Genomic DNA, 16,190 nt, shown 5'->3' with positions numbered 1-16,190 from the left:
AGAGTTCTCATGAAGATGGAATCATAGAATTGTAGAGTTGGACGGGACAAGGGTCATCTAGTCCAACGCCCTGCAATACAGGAATATTTTGCCCAACGTGGGACTCGAACTTACAACCCTGAGATTAAAAGTATCATGCTCCAACCGGCTGAACTATTCAGAAGCCCTGAATGACACGGGCCTCAAATACCTGAAAGATGACCGCCTTCCCTACAGACCCTCTCAAGTGCTGAGATCTGCAGGGGGGTCCTCTTGGTTGTTCTTCCACCTTCATAAGTTTGGGGTGGTGGTGACCTGGGACAGGGCCCCATAATTGTCTAACTACTTGCCCCATGTAGGTGCATTGAGCACCTTAACTATGCAGTTTTTGGTAGATGCTGAAGACACATTTCTTCACCCTAGCTTTTTTTTTTTACACCAAAGAAAGATACACAAATACATTAAACACGTACAAGCATCACACATATCCAAATTAATTTCATACATATATCCCAGGCATCCCCAAACTGCGGCCCTCCAGATGTTTTGGCCTACAACTCCCATGATCCCTAGCTAACAGGACCAGTTGTCAGGGATGATGGGAATTGTAGTCCCAAACATCTGGAGGGCCGAAGTTTGGGGATGCCTGATATTTCCGAACTTAATATTACAGCCCATAACTGCATTCCCTTTTACCCCCTCTCCCCGCCACTCCCCCCCACCCGTGGGTGATCTCAGTATCTCAATTCTTCCCATTGTTGTGTTGTTTCCCTTTATCAATTCATCCTCTTATTTCATTATACATTTCTTATTTATCTTTCACATTTCACATATTACTGTATCTAATAATAAATCAATTCCAGAACCATGTTTTTTCTCTCCACCCTGGCTTTTGACTCTTGAGATGGATATTTTTAGAACATGCCTTATTTTGTAATTTTAAGTTGTTTAAAACTGTTTTAAATACTGTATTGTGTAAAACTGAACATTAAAATTATTGTTGTTTTTAATTATTTTAACCTGCCCTAGGACATCAGGATGGGGGGTGGGCGGGTAATGAAGTGTGTGGTAATAATAATAATAACAACAACAACAACAACAACAACTGTATAGAATTGCACTGTTAAATATATAAATGAATTTCAATTTTAATATATTTAAATGACATTTATATGTATGCTCATACACACACACTTCATTTAATATATCATGCCTTATATCTGAATGAAAATGTAAAAGAGGGGGAAAATAATATGTAAGGGTTTAAAGATGTAGGAGAGAAGTACTTTGGAACGCCAAGTCTTGGCGGCCAAGACAAATTGCTTGATAAATGTCAATAAACATTTTCCCTAAACAGAAAAAAACCTGCATCCACTCTTATCCCTGGTGTGTGCAAAAATGAAAAGAACGGCTGATAAAACAGAGGGACCAGCCCATAAATTAACTGCGCTGCTGACAGGTCTACTCAGGAGTAAATCCCAATCGCTGGTTTCAAGGTACAGTAAATGCACGATGCAAGGCTGCAGTTCGAGTGACCATTTCTGGGGGGAGAGAGAAAATTGGTGCGGCCCGATCCCCTGCACGTTTACTCTGAAGTAAGCGCCCCTGTGCTCAGTGGAGTCCCCTGTGTTACATAGGCACGGGTTGCAGCCGGCACCCTTTTGAAGGACTTGTTCTGTGTAAGCCTGCAATCCTAGATCCGCTTACCTGGGAGTAAGCCCCCACTGACTCAATGTCTCTTACTCCTGAGTAGGGCTACAGAAGGTAGCTTCTTCACTTACTTCCAACCAAAACACATGCTGCGTGATTTGATTCCATCTATACAGGGAGAGCAGCCTCCACCCACTCCCCCATTGCAGGGGGTTAGACTAAATGACCATTTGGGCTCCTTACAATTCTACAAAATATTACCGTATGATTCCAATCCAAGTTGACAAAAACCAGCTTGACGCCCTCCCCATTCACAAGTTCTTAAGCCACACCTCTTCCTCCTCCCTACCCTCCTCCCTATTGGCCGCGCGCCGAGGAGCTCCGCCCCTTTCGAACGTTGCGTATCCGGCTTCGAAGGACCCGGCAGAAAGCTCTAGCCGCTGCCTCCCCCCACCCCGCCCCCACGTGGGCCTTGCAAAGGGGAAACTAAGGTAAAGGCGGGGAGGGGGGAGGTCTTGTATCGATGGACTAGCAGCTAGCTGGTCCGGTCCGGTCCAGTCCATTCTGCAATGAGAGGCCTGGGAAGGAGTCCCGCCCATCTTTTGGTGGAGAAGAGGTGGCTAATGGGGTAATGTTAAAGGGAGAAAAGGGGAGCCCCCCCTAGGGTGCTGCTTCGCACCAAGTCAGATCACCGGCCCTTTTAGCTCAATATTGTCCACACTGACTGGCAGTTGTAGCTCTCTGGGATCTCAGGCGGGAGGCACTACCAGCCCTACCACTGAGGAATCGAACTTGGGACCTTCTGCGTGCAAAGCAGCTTCGCCGCCGCTGAGCTACGGCTGGTTTTTCCTTTTGCAATTGCAGCTACGGCTTGCTTCTGAAGGACAGCCTGCCATCCCGGAGGGCAGCCGCCCAGCGTGGCGTGGTTGACATTGTGTGCGTGTGACCCATGGTGGACTGGCTCGATCCAAATGCCACAGGCCAGAATGTAAACATCTAATGTGGAACTGGTTCGATTTTGGGATGCACCTGAAGTCAGCTTAAATACAGGTGAAACTCGGAAAATTAGAATATCATATTATTTCAGTAATGCAACTTTTTATTTTAAACTTTTCTTTTAATTTTTACAAATGCTTTCTTTTGGAAATTCCACAGTAATAAAACAAACAGTTACTATAATACAAAAAACAAACACAGCTAGTACTGTACATTTAATTAATTACATTCCATTTATAACTGACCCTCCTAACGACAAATAATTACAATTACAACAAATAAAGGCTTGACATATCTTGCTTTGCATGTCATGCATCTATCTCATATATTGGTTTCACCTTTTAAGTTGCATTAGTGAAATGAATGCACTTTTTGACGATATTCTATTTTTTCCGAGTTTCACCTGTAGGAAAAGCTCCCTGAAAAGAGAAAAGTAGCAAGGGAGCCAAGCGAACCCTTTTGCCCCCATCTGCTAGCTTTCCACTTGCAGGGTTGGCTTGTTTCCCACACAGATCCAACACAAGTTGAAAGGTGGCACAGCAGAGAGAGATCTCCCACCTTTGTTGGTACAGTCATCTTTACCACCTCAGGTTGGGAGGCCAGAGGAGCGAAAGTGAGGACTCTTGCACCCTTACACAAGCATTAAAGGTGCAAGGCTCCACATGCTGTTGTGCTACGTTACACGGCAATGCTGTAACCAAAACTGTGCTTCATAACTGATGTGCAGGCCAAAGTTCTGTCTAATCCAGCATAAATTAAATTCTCATATATCTCATATTAATGAGATAAATTTAGGACCATTTCTGCAACAAGTGCTCATTTTTCAAAAATTATATCCTGTGCTTTTCCCCTCCGAAAAAATTCCTCTGGGGCCTACTCCCTGGTATTTTATCTGTGTTGTTTTAACTGAGACTCGGTCTGGCAAAAAAGCAAGATATAAAAAGTAATCTATATCTCTCACCTTATTGTGTGACAGATTTTTGCCTCCTGACAACACCTCTCCTAAGACCATCAGTACCTGTTTCTGCCCAGAGGGCCAATCATGGCTGGAAGAGGCGGCAGAGGGAGGGGCCGCGGCGGTCACATGACCTTCAACGTTGAAGCTGTGGGCATCGGAAAGGGGGAGGCTCTGCCCCCACCCACCCTCCAGCCATCCCCACTGTTTCCTGTGAGTCTGGATTGCTTTTTCTTAATTTCTCTTCCTCCCCTTTATTATATTTATTTACGTTCCATATCAAACGTGTATTATCAAAGCAATGTTGATTTAAAGCATAAATAAAAATAGGTTATAGAAAACAATGAATGCTCTAAAGGAAACTGTAGTATTGAATATTATAGTAGATCAAATATTATGTTAAATAGAATATTTTTAATCCTACCAGTAGAATATATTGTGCTTTAAATAAATGTGACCTGAATCCTGAAATACTGTTCGTAGGGTGGCCGGGTGGTGTTATTTCTATTTATACTGTAATCCATTTTACATTTTTTTCTTAATTTGATCTTGCCAGAGGGTGAGGTGGGCAGGATTGTCTTCCAATGTGTGGCTAGAAAAATCAGACATATTAATTTATCCTATAAATTTACCTGTATTTATTTATTGCATTTAGAAGGAGCTTAAGGTGGCGTACATGGTTCTCTCCCCCTCCCCGTTACATCCCCGCAACAGCCCTGTGAGGTAGGTTACCTTGTTGTGTCTCTTTGCCTCTTCCCGTACAGCCCTTAGAATATAAACCTGTTCCACTGCAAACGGGAGAGGAGGTTGAATACATGTTGGCCCTGAAACAAGAACTGAGGGGTGCTATGAAGAACCTGCCGTACTTCATCAAACCTTCTGCACCAAAGAAAGGTAAAAAAACAAAAACCTAAAAACCAAGAAGAATGCAGAATTCCTCCTCTGCTAGGAAGATGGAGTCAGTCAGTAAAACAGTTGACCCACCTCTTAAATATCAAAGGGCAAAAATAGTTTGCCATCTTTTAACCCCATAGATTGGCTGACCTGTTTTGGAGTCACAGAACGCTCACCGGTGGGAATTTGGGGTTTGTTTTTCTGAAGGAGGGGGAAGGGTCAGCCATGAATGTTGGAAGTCATAAGAACATGAATAGAGCCTGCTGGATCAGGCCAATCAATGGCCCATCTAGTCCAGCACCCCAGTGGCCAACCAGACCCCCCAATGGGAAACCCAAGCACAAGAGCTCTCTCCCCTCCAGTGGTTTCCAGCAGCTGGCATTCAGAAGCATTTCAGCCTCTGGTCCTGGAGGCAGAACATAGTCATCATGGCCATTGGTAACCTACTCCTCCATGAATTTCCCTAATCCTGTTTTAAGGCCACCCAAGTTGTTGGTCTGTTCCCAGAGTGGTTTTCACAATCAATGCCTCTTTCCCAGGGAACTCTGGGTATCCCAACTCTTGGCACCCTTAACAAACTACAGTTCCCATGATTCTTTGGGGAAGGCCATGGCTGCTTAAAGTGGTATCATCGTGCTTTGAATGTACGACGCTGATGTGACCTATATCATCGGGCAGAATCATTTCCAGACCTTGCTGTGAGGATTGGGCAATGGCATGCAAACTGGAGTAGATTCACTCCCATTTTCACCCCCTCCTTTCTCTCTACCTCCCTGTTTCTTAGCTGTATCACCTCTCGGTCTTTTCCAGGCTGAGCATAACCAGATCCCTTAACCATTCCTCATAAGGCTTGGTCTCCAGACCTTTCATCACCTTCCTCTGCGCATGTTATTATAGGCAGGTGCATCCCGGAGATATTGCAAAATCCCCCAAGTCAAGTTTCTGTGGGTTGTAAAATACTTTTCATCTGTGGTGTCATACACACCTTGTTAACCCGAGGCCATCAGTGTGTGCAAACCCAGAGACTCCAAACCCCAAATCTCTCTAAATTTCAGGATTCCTAGATCCCTATCGAGTGGCTGGTTTTCACTGGCCTGAAGCCAGCTTCAGGTTATGTTGACCAAGAGGTCATTGGACAAGCTGATATTAAAACACAGACCTGTGTTCAGCAGAGCACAGCTGAGAACTTCTGCTGTGATCCACCAGCCTGGGCGACCCTCTTGGTCAGAGGAGAAAAAGCCCAGAGGAGAGGATCATAAGATGTGATGGGCATCTTCCCTCGGTTGGCTTTCAGGAACTGTTCATCCATTCTTCGACAAACATATTTTTTAAATTCCAGGCTCTGGTTTCACTCGTAGAAGCAATGAATCAAGGCTCTTTGAGCTCCACAGTTACCACTTGAGGAATTGGATACTGGGCACACAAAAAATGAGGATCAAGAACTTTCTTCTTCTTTTGAAAGCACACTTCTGGGCCTCAGGGGTCCCTAAATAGCCCTGAGAATATGTGGGTAGCACCTGGTGGGAAATCTCAGTGGCTAGATTGGGAACAGGGTTTTCTGGAAACTGCATGAGGGGGAGAGCATTGCTGCTGTTCTTCCCACGAGTGTTTGGTTGACCATGGTGAGAACAGGAGGCTGGACTAGATGGGCCACTGGCCTGATCCAGCGAGCTCTTTTATGTTCTTTTGTTGTTCTGTGGATGCTGGAGACCATTAGAACAGGCTTCCTCAACTTCGGCCCTCCAGATGTTTTGAGACTACAATTCCCACCATCCCTGACCACTGGTCCTGCTAGCTAGGGATCATGGGAGTTGTAGGCCAAAAACATCTAGATGGCCGAGGTTGAGGAACAAAAACTGTGTCGACTCATAAGAGCAGAGAGGTAAGGGGGAGGAATAAGGTAGGACCTGTTGGATATGGGGGAAGGTAGGAGGCAGCTTTGGGGTGTAAAGAGGGCCGGCCCATGAAGAGAACCACGAGTTAGCCTCACTGGGTTTAGTCAAGTCCCTACATCTGTGTGTGGGGTGGTAGAATGGCTTGTTTCTTGAAACCTGTCTGCATCCCGTATTTTCCAGATGTGGAACGCTATTCTGACAAGTATCAGATGTCCACCCCTGTTGACAATGCCATTGAATGGAGTCCTGGTAAGTCTGGGAATATTTTATTTAGTTGTATTCATTGGGATATTTGTACATCCCACACCAGCCTCAAGGTCTCCTTTCACCACTTGCCTACCATGATATCTTAAATATATTGGAAGATATTTATATATCGTTTTGCATTACAAAAAAAACCACACCCTCAAAATACAAATTGGTGAAAACATACCATGAAATAGTAAAAGCGACATAGAACCACGAAACAGAGAAGACGTAAGTATGCAGGGTGGAGCCGTTGAAATTAATCAACCTAAGTTAGTCATTATATTTTCAGTGGGCCTACTCTGACAGGACTCAGTCTATGCATATGTCTGGAAATATAGATGTGTACATTATTCAGTGCCTGAAAGAGACGAGTAATAATCATTCTTCACATTTGTGAGATGGTTTGCAGGGCACATTGCGTTCCATATGCATTATCCCATTGAAGCCCTTACAACAAACCTGTGAGTTAGGCTGGTGTTATTATCACCATATTAACAGTGGGCACTGAAAGGCCATGGTAGGATCCTGTCTCCCCACCCCACATTATTCCCCCAGCCCACCTTGCCAACAGGGATGAATGAGACCTGTGTAGAGTAGACACAGATAAGAGTCTCCTGCTTAGAGCACAAGGCAAAATTCCTACTTGATTTTTTTTTTTTGTAGGGGGGAATAAATGGTGTTATTAGGAATTTCGAATGGCTCAGAAGTACAGAAGTGATGGATTTTATCAGAAAATCCAGCCAGGCCTTCCACGTGTGCCCAAGTAGTTAAATTTTGCTTGGTTGTTTATCTTTGCAGATTGGAAACAGCTACCCCAAGAATTAAAGATCCGGGTGCGGAAGATTAAAAAGCAGAGTAAGTACTTCTCCGCGTTCAAGCTCAAGTCAGAACAGCAGCGACAGAAACCCCCCTTCCCTGACTTTTACGCTTTCCCACCCCACAGTTGCCCAGGTGCAGGCCAGGTACAGAGCAGGGATTTGACCCTTCATCTCTGTGACTCAAATGGCAGCACTCTGCTCGCCCAGCTCTTAAGTACCTGCATCCGGTAGGGCCCCACCACTGGTTTAGGAAGCAATGTTCACACACTATCAGCCACAATCCACATCTATCCTGTTGAGAAAAGCTGCCTTTTCATCTCCCCGCAAGCAAGCCAGCTTTGACCCGATTTGATGGCATAAGCCTTATTTATTTCTTGCATTTATATATTCCTTTTTTTTAAAAAAAAAAAAATTATTTATACTTTTCAAGTTTCTACATTTCATTAGTTTTACAACCAATTTAACATTTCAAAGTTTGACTCCCTCCCCCCTCTTTCTGTGGTTCCTTAAATTTATTTTTTAATATTTTCTGCATATCCAAATTCATTTAATTTGCTCATTTTTATTATCTACTTTAGAGTAGATAATACTCTAAAGTATTATTATTCTCTATAATACTCTAAAATACTCTAAATTATATAATAAATTATCTAAATTGTATAAATTATATAATATAAATTATATAATAAATTATATAATACTCTAAAGTATTAAAGTTTTTATTATCTACTTTGGGACCCAGGTGGCGCTGTGGTTAAACCACTGAGCCTAGGGCTTGCTGATCAGAAGGTCGGCGGTTCGAATCCCTGTGACGGGGTGAGCTCCCGTTGCTTGGTCCCAGCTCCTGCCAACCTAGCAGTTCGAAAGCACGTCAAAAATGCAAGTAGATAAATAGGAACCGCTACAGCGGGAAGGTAAACGGCATTTCCATGTGCTGCTCTGGTTTGCCAGAAGCGGCTTTGTCATGCTGGCCACATGACCTGGAAGCTATACGCCGGCTCCCTCGGCCAATAATGCGAGATGAGCGCGCAACCCCAGAGTCGGTCACGACTGGACCTAATGGTCAGGGGTCCCTTTACCTTTTATTATCTACTTTAAATATATGTTCTTATGAAATTGCAGATTACAATAATCCTGCCAATGTTCTTATCTGTTTACAATTTATGTGTAAATAAATAAATCAAGATAAAAGTTTGTTATCTTGATTTCTTATTCTTCCGGTAAGTTTAGCCATTTCTGTATATTCCATAAGTTTTTGTATCCATTCTTCCTTTGCTGGGACTTCTGCTTCTTTCCACTTTTGGGCAAGTAGCATTCTTGCTGTTGTAGTCGCATACATGAATAAATTTCTATAAAATTTAGGTAGTTCTGTCCCCATGATTCCCAAAAGAAAAGTTTCTGGCTTTTTTTTTTAAAAAAAACAACGTTCTTTTAAACATCCTTTTCCATTAATTCTATATCATTTCCCATTTATATATTCCACTTTTTTCTCCAAGGAGCTCAAGGTGGCGTACATAATTCTCACTCCCCCCCTCCATTTTATCCTCACAACAACCCTGTGAGGTAGGTTAGGTTGAGAGTGAGTGGCTGTCCTCAAGTCACTCTAACCACGCAGCCTCTATGAAGACAGCCATGCCCCCTCCCCACCCGCTGCTGTGTGGACAGACAGCAACTTGGAAACGCACACTCAACTGCGTACAGTGTGCAAATGTGATTTGAAACAGAGGGAGTGGAAACAGCCCCACTGTGTTTTAAGCTGGTAATGTGTGCACAGCCTAAAACTCTGCCCACTGTACCATGCTGCCTCTGACAGTTTACAGGGTTTATTTCCTGTAAAATCCCATTTAGCCTTTCCTGAATTGCCCAAGTCCCCATTTACGCAGCTTACTGTTCCGTTTTATGGGGAATTTAGTGACCGATTTCCGCTCAGAATTCCCACACCCTTTCCCGGTTTAATCCTCAGCCAGCGAGATGAGTTCAGACAGGCAGAGTTTGTCACCCTTCCAAAGAGAGCTGTGGCCTCTGTTAACCCAAGAGTCTTGTAACTGGCAAGTAGGGCCTGAGAGAACTGTCTGCCCTTGATGCCCAAACCTGGTCCAGAAATGACCACGTTAAGAGGATGTCCTTGATTGGTGGGTCTTCAAAATGGAGGGTGAGGGAGAAGATGGTGGTCTCTTGGTTACGATGGGCCTAACCTTACTAGGATTTTATAAATTGCCACTTTCCAAAGAAGCACCTGGGCTTAGCCAAAGAACCCCTGTGTGTTGCAGCAGAGGATTCTGGGACATGACATGGCTTTCGGTTAAGCAGATGGACCCAGAACCCTCATTCTTGCCCCTTGTGAGCTGAGAGGCCACATTCGCACCATCTATTTTAAGCACTATGATACCAATTTAGATAGTTGTGGCTTCCCCCTGAGAATTCTGGGAGCTGTAGTTTCTTTAAGGGTGCTGAGGAGGCCACAAATTCCCCCCCCCAGAGCTACGATTCCCAGACTTCCCTGAGAAGAGGGGTTGATTGTTAAACCACGCTGGGAATTGTAGCTTCGGGAGGGGAACAGCGAAAATGTCGAGATGTTTCCCATGGTTGATTGTGGGAGCCTTATTATTAAAAATATAAACTGAGGTGATTTTTAATATATAATTTTCTGGCTTTTTCTGTATGTGTTTATGGAGATGTTGAAGGAGTTGTCGGTGTGCTGGTGTAAATGTATGCAAGGGCTGTAGAGCATCTTTTGCGTGCAGAAGGTCATGGGTTCAATCCCCTGGGAATGTCCCAGGTGGACTGGTAATGTTCTAGCTTTGGTATAGAAGCAGCTTCCAGCATTTATCCTGCTGTCCCCTCTCTGTGGTGTTGACTTAAGGACCCAGGTGGCGCTGTGGGTTAAACCACAGAGCCTAGGGCTTGCTGATCAGAAGGTCGGCGGTTCGAATCCCTGCAACGGGGTGAGCTCCCGTTGCTTGGTCCCAGCTCCTGCCCACCTAGCAGTTCGAAAGCACATCAAAGTGCAAGTAGATAAATAGGGACCGCTCCGGCGGGAAGGTAAACGGCGTTTCCGTGCGTTGCTCTGGTTCGCCAGAAGCAGCTTTGTCATGCTGGCCACATGACCCGGAAGCTGTCTGCGGACAAACGCCGGCTTCCTCGGCCTATAGAGCGAGATGAGCGCCACAACCCCAGAATCAGACACGACTGGACCTGATGGTCAGGGGTCCCCTTTACCTTTACCTTTACCCCTCTCTGTGGTGTTGACTTGATGGTCTCTTTTTGGTACAGGAGCCACCGTCCTTACACCTAGGCGCAAAACTCAGTTGCCAGTAGACAAAGAAGAAGCCATCAAGAAGCTGGAGGTAAGAAAATAAAATGAGCCTGCTGGATGAGGCCAATGGCCCATCTGGTCCAGTATCCTGTTCTGACAGGAGCCAAACAAATGCCTCTGGGAAGCCCGCAGGCAGGACTCAAAAAACAAGAGCACTTTTTGCCCTCCTGTAGTTTAAAGTAACTGGCTTTCAGAAGCATTAAGGCCAGGGTGAAGATGTCTGTCTTCCGCACCCTCCGAAAGCTGTACAGTGAAGGTGCCAGGCGGACCTCTGCAGGGAGGGAGTTCCGCAGTTTAGGGGCCACCACAGAGAAGGCCTCTTGGATCATGACCCCCCCCCCCGAGCCTCTGAGAGCAGAGGAGCGACCAAGAGGGCAGGTCTGTAGGGAAGAAGGCAGTCTTTCTGATATCTGGGGCCTGCATTGTTCAGGGCTTTAAAGACTAATGTGAGGACCTTGGATTAGGCCCAGAAATGAACTGGCAACCAGTGCAACTGTTTTAGAACAGGGGGTAAATCAGAATTGTAGAGTGGGGAGGTTGGTGTGATGGTTCCTTAGGGTCCCAGATCCTGTTGTCAGCGCTAGGAGTCCGCCCTTGAAATTGTGATATAATAAGCTTGTGTCTTCCTGCCAACCTAGCAGTTCGAAAGCACGTCAAAATGCAAGTAGATAAATAGGAACCGCTACAGCGGGAAGGTAAACGGCGTTTCCATGTGCTGCTCTGGTTTGCCAGAAGCTGCTTTGTCATGCTGGCCACATGACCTGGAAGCTGTACGCCAGCTCCCTCGGCCAATAATGCGAGATGAGCGCGCAACCCCAGAGTCGGTCACGACTGGACCTAATGGTCAGGGGTCCCTTTACCTTTACCTTTAAGCTTGTGTCTTAATACTTTTCAATTGTTTCCTAGACTTTGGAAAAGAAAGAGGAGGAGGTGACGTCTGAAGAGGAAGAGGAGAAAGAAGAGGGAGAAGAAGGGAAGGAAGAGGAGGAGGAGGAATACGACGAGGAAGAATTTGAGGAGGTATGGAGGACAAAAATCAGTGGAGCAAAAATCAGAAAAAATAGACCCGTCTTTGGCAGAGGTTGCAACCTGCAGTTTCTCTGAGTTGACAGGTTCAGGCTTCCCTGCGCAACCCCCGCTTGTTAACACCACCACTACACCTCTTTCCTTAGCTAAAAAAGTGTGTGTGGTGCCATCCCAAAACGGTTTCTCTGCTCTCTAAAATTCGGAGCGGCATCTAACTGGGATCCATTTGGCCGGAGGGTTGTGGATATCTGCAATTTTTAAAGCTGAGAAATCAGCGTTGACCAGCGAATTCAAGGCATGAGATATTCACATTTTGTTTCCTTTTTTTTTTAAAAAAAAGTAAGTGTGCTTCTGGGATGCGGGTGGCGCTGTGGTCTAGGGCTTGCTGTGGTCTAGGGCTTACCGATCAGAAGGTTGGCAGTTCGAATCCCCGCAACGGGATAAGCTCCCGTTGTTCGGTCCCTGCTCCTAGCAGTTCGAAAGCATGTCAAAGTGCAAGTAGATAAATAGGTACCGCTCTGGCGGGAAGGTAACGGCATTTCTATGTGCTGCTCTGGTTCGTCAGAAGTGGCTTAGTCATGCTGGCTACATGACCCGGAAGCTGTACGCCAGCTCCCTCGGCCAGTAAAGGGAGATGAACGCCACAACCCCAGAGTCGTCCATGATTGGACCTAATGGTCAGGGGTCCCTTTACCTTTACTTTTAAGTGTGCTTCTAGTCCTTAAGGATAAGCTAGAAAGTGTGTGGGCCACATCTAATGAAACCTCGGGAAGTCAGGATATCCAAAACATCTGGAGGGGCACCAGGTTCATAGAATAATAGAACTGTAGAGTTGGAAGGGTACCCCAAGGGACATCTAGTCCAACCCACTGCAATGCAGGAATCACAGCTAAAAATTCCTGGCAGGTGGCCATCCAACCTCTGTTTAAAAATCTCCAGTGAAGGAGAGTCCACCACCTTCCAAAATGGTCCATTCCACGGACAAACAGCTCTTACCCTCCGAAAGGTTTTCCTAATGTTGAGAGTGGGAATCCCCCTTCTTGTTATTTGAACCTGTTGGTTTGGCAAAGGCTTGTTCTAAACTCTCATCTCCGCTGCCCCCATTTACTCTTCTTCAACAGGAGACGGATTACATCATGTCCTACTTTGACAACGGTGAAGATTTCGGGGGCGACAGCGATGACAACATAGACGAAGCCATATACTGAACGGGGCAGCCCACCCGGTTTGCAAACAGGGAGGTGCGTCTCACAAGCGCCCCAAACATCTCTCCCCCACCGAGTAGTCTTTTCTGCCGCCCCTTTGGGGTCCTTGGATAGACAAGCTGCCTCGCTTAGGATGGGCTCCTGCTTGCTTTCTGTGGGGGGGGGGCTTCACAAGCGGAACCTGCCGGGACTTCTGCTCATTCGGCCTCTAGGTGGCACCGCTGATCCATTCTTCCCTGGGTGCTCCTTGTGTGTGTCTGTGTGGGTACCTGTTGACATAACCAGCACAGGATCCTTGGATCCTTCCTCCATTTTCTTCTGGAAAATGTGGGTTCCCTTGGGTTTAGTAGGAGAGTGTGTGAACTCCTGACACACCTGGCTTTCTTTCCTGAGCCTAGGAAGGAAATGGAATCCTTCCAGAAGACCCTGAAAGGGACTTTTATCTGCGGTGTTAATTCACAGCAAAAGCATTCCTCTCGTTTGAACTTCTCTTTTGTAACGATGCCTTCCGTTTGTTTTCCCTCTTGTGCGGAAGATACAGATTTTTTTTTCCTTTGGGAAGTATTTTAACGAGATGATTTTAAATTCCACTTTCTAACTTTTGACTTCGTGAAGCCCTGCTGAAGATGAAGGGGATGGATGGGCGGCAAAGGGAGATAGCCAGCCTCTTCGAATAGTTGCCAAGAATCTCCCACAATCCCCTGGAGCCTGTAACTGGTGAAAGGGACACAGTCCCTGTTTGGTGGAATGCCAATGCATAGAAATTCCCATTTGGAGATCTACAAAACCTGATTTTAACTTGTGTTTTAATCAGCTGTGGATTTCTGTTGCAATTTGTTAACAAGGTTTCAGTGCTGTGATTTGGTTTGGCTGAGAGCTGCCAGCTGCACCCACAACTTTCCCATCTCAGGCATAGCTGTTGGAAGATGGTGGGGCTATCCTCCCACCCCCACCCCACTGTGATATTTAACCCTTTTAAGGATTTCTGCAAGCACAACTGGGCTTAAATACTCACCCCCACCTTCCTGGATCCATTTATCAGCTGCTAAAGAAGGAGGACTTTTTAAAGCTCTTACAGTTTTAAGGGTGCCATCCTGTGTTTAAAATGCAACGTGGACAAAGGTTCCCCCCCTTCTTCCTTTTACAAAAAAAACAAAGCCCCCAAATTGAAACAACCTTGCCACCACTGCAAGCAGGCCACCCACATTTCTGGGACAGGTTGCCCAGACACTTGGCCTCAAAGATGCTCTTGTCTTCTGCTTCCTCCTAAGAATTCTCCTGGGAACAGTGTGACCAATGGGATCCTGACACGCTGACAAGCAAAACATGCCACTCAGTCCTGTTCCCTTTAGGAATCCTTCAGCTGGATCAGAAGGTCCTTTCTTTGAACCAGCTACCTGATTTGCAGCAGTATTCTCAAGCAACTCCTAAAAGTTTCAGTGAAGCAGATGAGTGGATAAAGAGAAGACTTTGAAGTTAGGAACTCAAAGGGACTTTTTTCCTCTAAATGTCAGGGGACGGATTCCTGCAAGACGGAGCCCTTCCCTTTATTTTTGCCTGTTGGCAAGTTTTTAAAACGTCGCTCCTTTTTACAGTGTGTGTGTGTGTGTATATATATATGTGTCAGCATATAAATTATTTTATTGCAATAAAAGTTTCCACATTTTCTCTTCAGTTTCCTGACGCTTCCCACTCACAACAAAGCGGAAAGGTTTGCCCATGTTTAGGCTGCATTCGCACAGCAGTGTATTCTGTATCCCCGATACTTTCCAACAATGACAACAAAAATACTATTTATTGCATTTATATCTTACCTTTTCCCTTCAATGAGCTCATTTAACCCCCACAACAACCCTGTGAGGTAGGTTAGGCAGAGGAGACAGTGACTGACCCAAGGTCAACCAGCAAACTTCATGGCAGAGTCAGGATTTGAACCCCGGTCTCCCAAGTCCTAGTCCAGCACTCTAACCACTACACAACACTGCTGAATTCTTGCTTTATTTTTTTTCTGCAGAGAAAAGTAGAATTGCAGAGTACGGGATGCAAAAAAATGTGAGAAATTGTGCGGTCCCTTGGTTGCCAAATTCGGCCCCAACCCCAGCCCCACCACTCGATGCAAAATTTGGATTGCTTGGTGTAAAAGATTTCCCATGTTGTCTTTAGTGTGTTTTAAAGTGAAATTCACGAGCTTTAAAGTGACGAGAAGCGTTTGGAGAAGTTGGGGGCTGATCCAGGATTGACTGTCAACTTTGATCCAGTAGGGCTCATCGTTTGCCCTGGACTTTATTCCGACAGCTGGGAATGAGCCAGACACATGATGGACGAGGGGACAGAGTGATGGGGAAGGTCTAGTGTGAAAAGGACAGCGTTTGTAACTCTGTACAGTCAACAAGCTGCCCTCCTTGGCATCTGGGCTCTGCTTCTGACAAAGGCCTCCGGACAACGCCAGCCCTACTTGGCTGCCCCCTCTGCTGACGCACTTCAAGGATTTCATGTTCCTGTGCTCTAGGGGAGGTGGCACGTACTTAGGGGGCTGCTTCTTCCTGTTTCCCACTTTGTGTGTCAATAGTGAAGCAATACCGCGCCACCGTCGGTCTGAGTGGAAGGGCCAAACTTACACTGAAGTCAAACCATTGCTCAGTGTGTTTCCTACACTGACTGGCAGCATCCCTCCAGGGTTTCAACATCCCTACCTGGAGATGCAAAGCTCAACTGCTGATATACAACCCTTCCCCCAACAGGCAGATTTGTGTGCATGCCACAGTTCTGAAGGGGCTCAGAGTGTGGCATTGGGGCAGGAAATTATTGTGACAATCTTCCATGTTTGATAGAAATCCAAGTTCCTAGCCCTTATGGAGGGCAACACTTGCTGAAATCTCCAGAGTCAGAAAGATGGTTGAATGAAAATGTTAGGCAGTCGAGGCTTCCGCACCCCACGCTGCTGTTGCCTCCCTTCATAATTAGCACCATAGGAAAATAAAAAAAAATCAAAAAAAAATCTGCATTTGTTCCTCAGAACAACCCTGTGAGGTGGGCCAGGCTAAGAGAGAGAGAGACTCATCCAAGGTCACTCAATGAATGGGGATTTAGACCTGGGTTTCTTTCATTCCTAGGCTCACGCTCTAGCCATTGTACCACACTGTGTTGGTTTTGCCTCCCCCTGCCTCCCATGATTTCTTCTCCCCAATGCTGCTGTTTGGTATTTCA

General features: G+C 45.7%; 1 protein-coding gene across 2 annotated transcripts; it reads left to right on the top strand.

Annotated features, from left to right (window-relative positions):
- Nucleotides 1-2,001: 2,001 nt before the first annotated feature.
- Nucleotides 2,002-15,177, top strand: POLR3GL (RNA polymerase III subunit GL). Of its 2 annotated transcripts, XM_060269424.1 has the most exons (9): nt 2,002-2,120; nt 3,602-3,793; nt 4,345-4,474; nt 6,550-6,618; nt 7,417-7,473; nt 10,710-10,783; nt 11,659-11,772; nt 12,900-13,019; nt 14,255-15,177. In XM_060269424.1, the coding sequence occupies exons 2-8, from the start codon at nt 3,668-3,670 to the stop codon at nt 12,984-12,986; spliced, it is 657 nt and encodes a 218-aa protein (XP_060125407.1). In that variant the 5' UTR covers nt 2,002-2,120; nt 3,602-3,667; the 3' UTR covers nt 12,987-13,019; nt 14,255-15,177. The 2 variants fall into 2 exon arrangements, with proteins under 2 accessions (XP_060125407.1, XP_034955169.1); XM_035099278.2 differs by having other exon boundaries at nt 12,900-15,177.
- Nucleotides 15,178-16,190: the final 1,013 nt, after the last annotated feature.

Source organism: Zootoca vivipara, chromosome 17 (genome assembly GCF_963506605.1).
Source record: "Zootoca vivipara chromosome 17, rZooViv1.1, whole genome shotgun sequence".
Taxonomy (NCBI): domain Eukaryota; kingdom Metazoa; phylum Chordata; class Lepidosauria; order Squamata; family Lacertidae; genus Zootoca; species Zootoca vivipara.
Note: the sequence above shows the minus strand (reverse complement) of the source record. Positions and strands in the feature narration are given on the sequence as shown.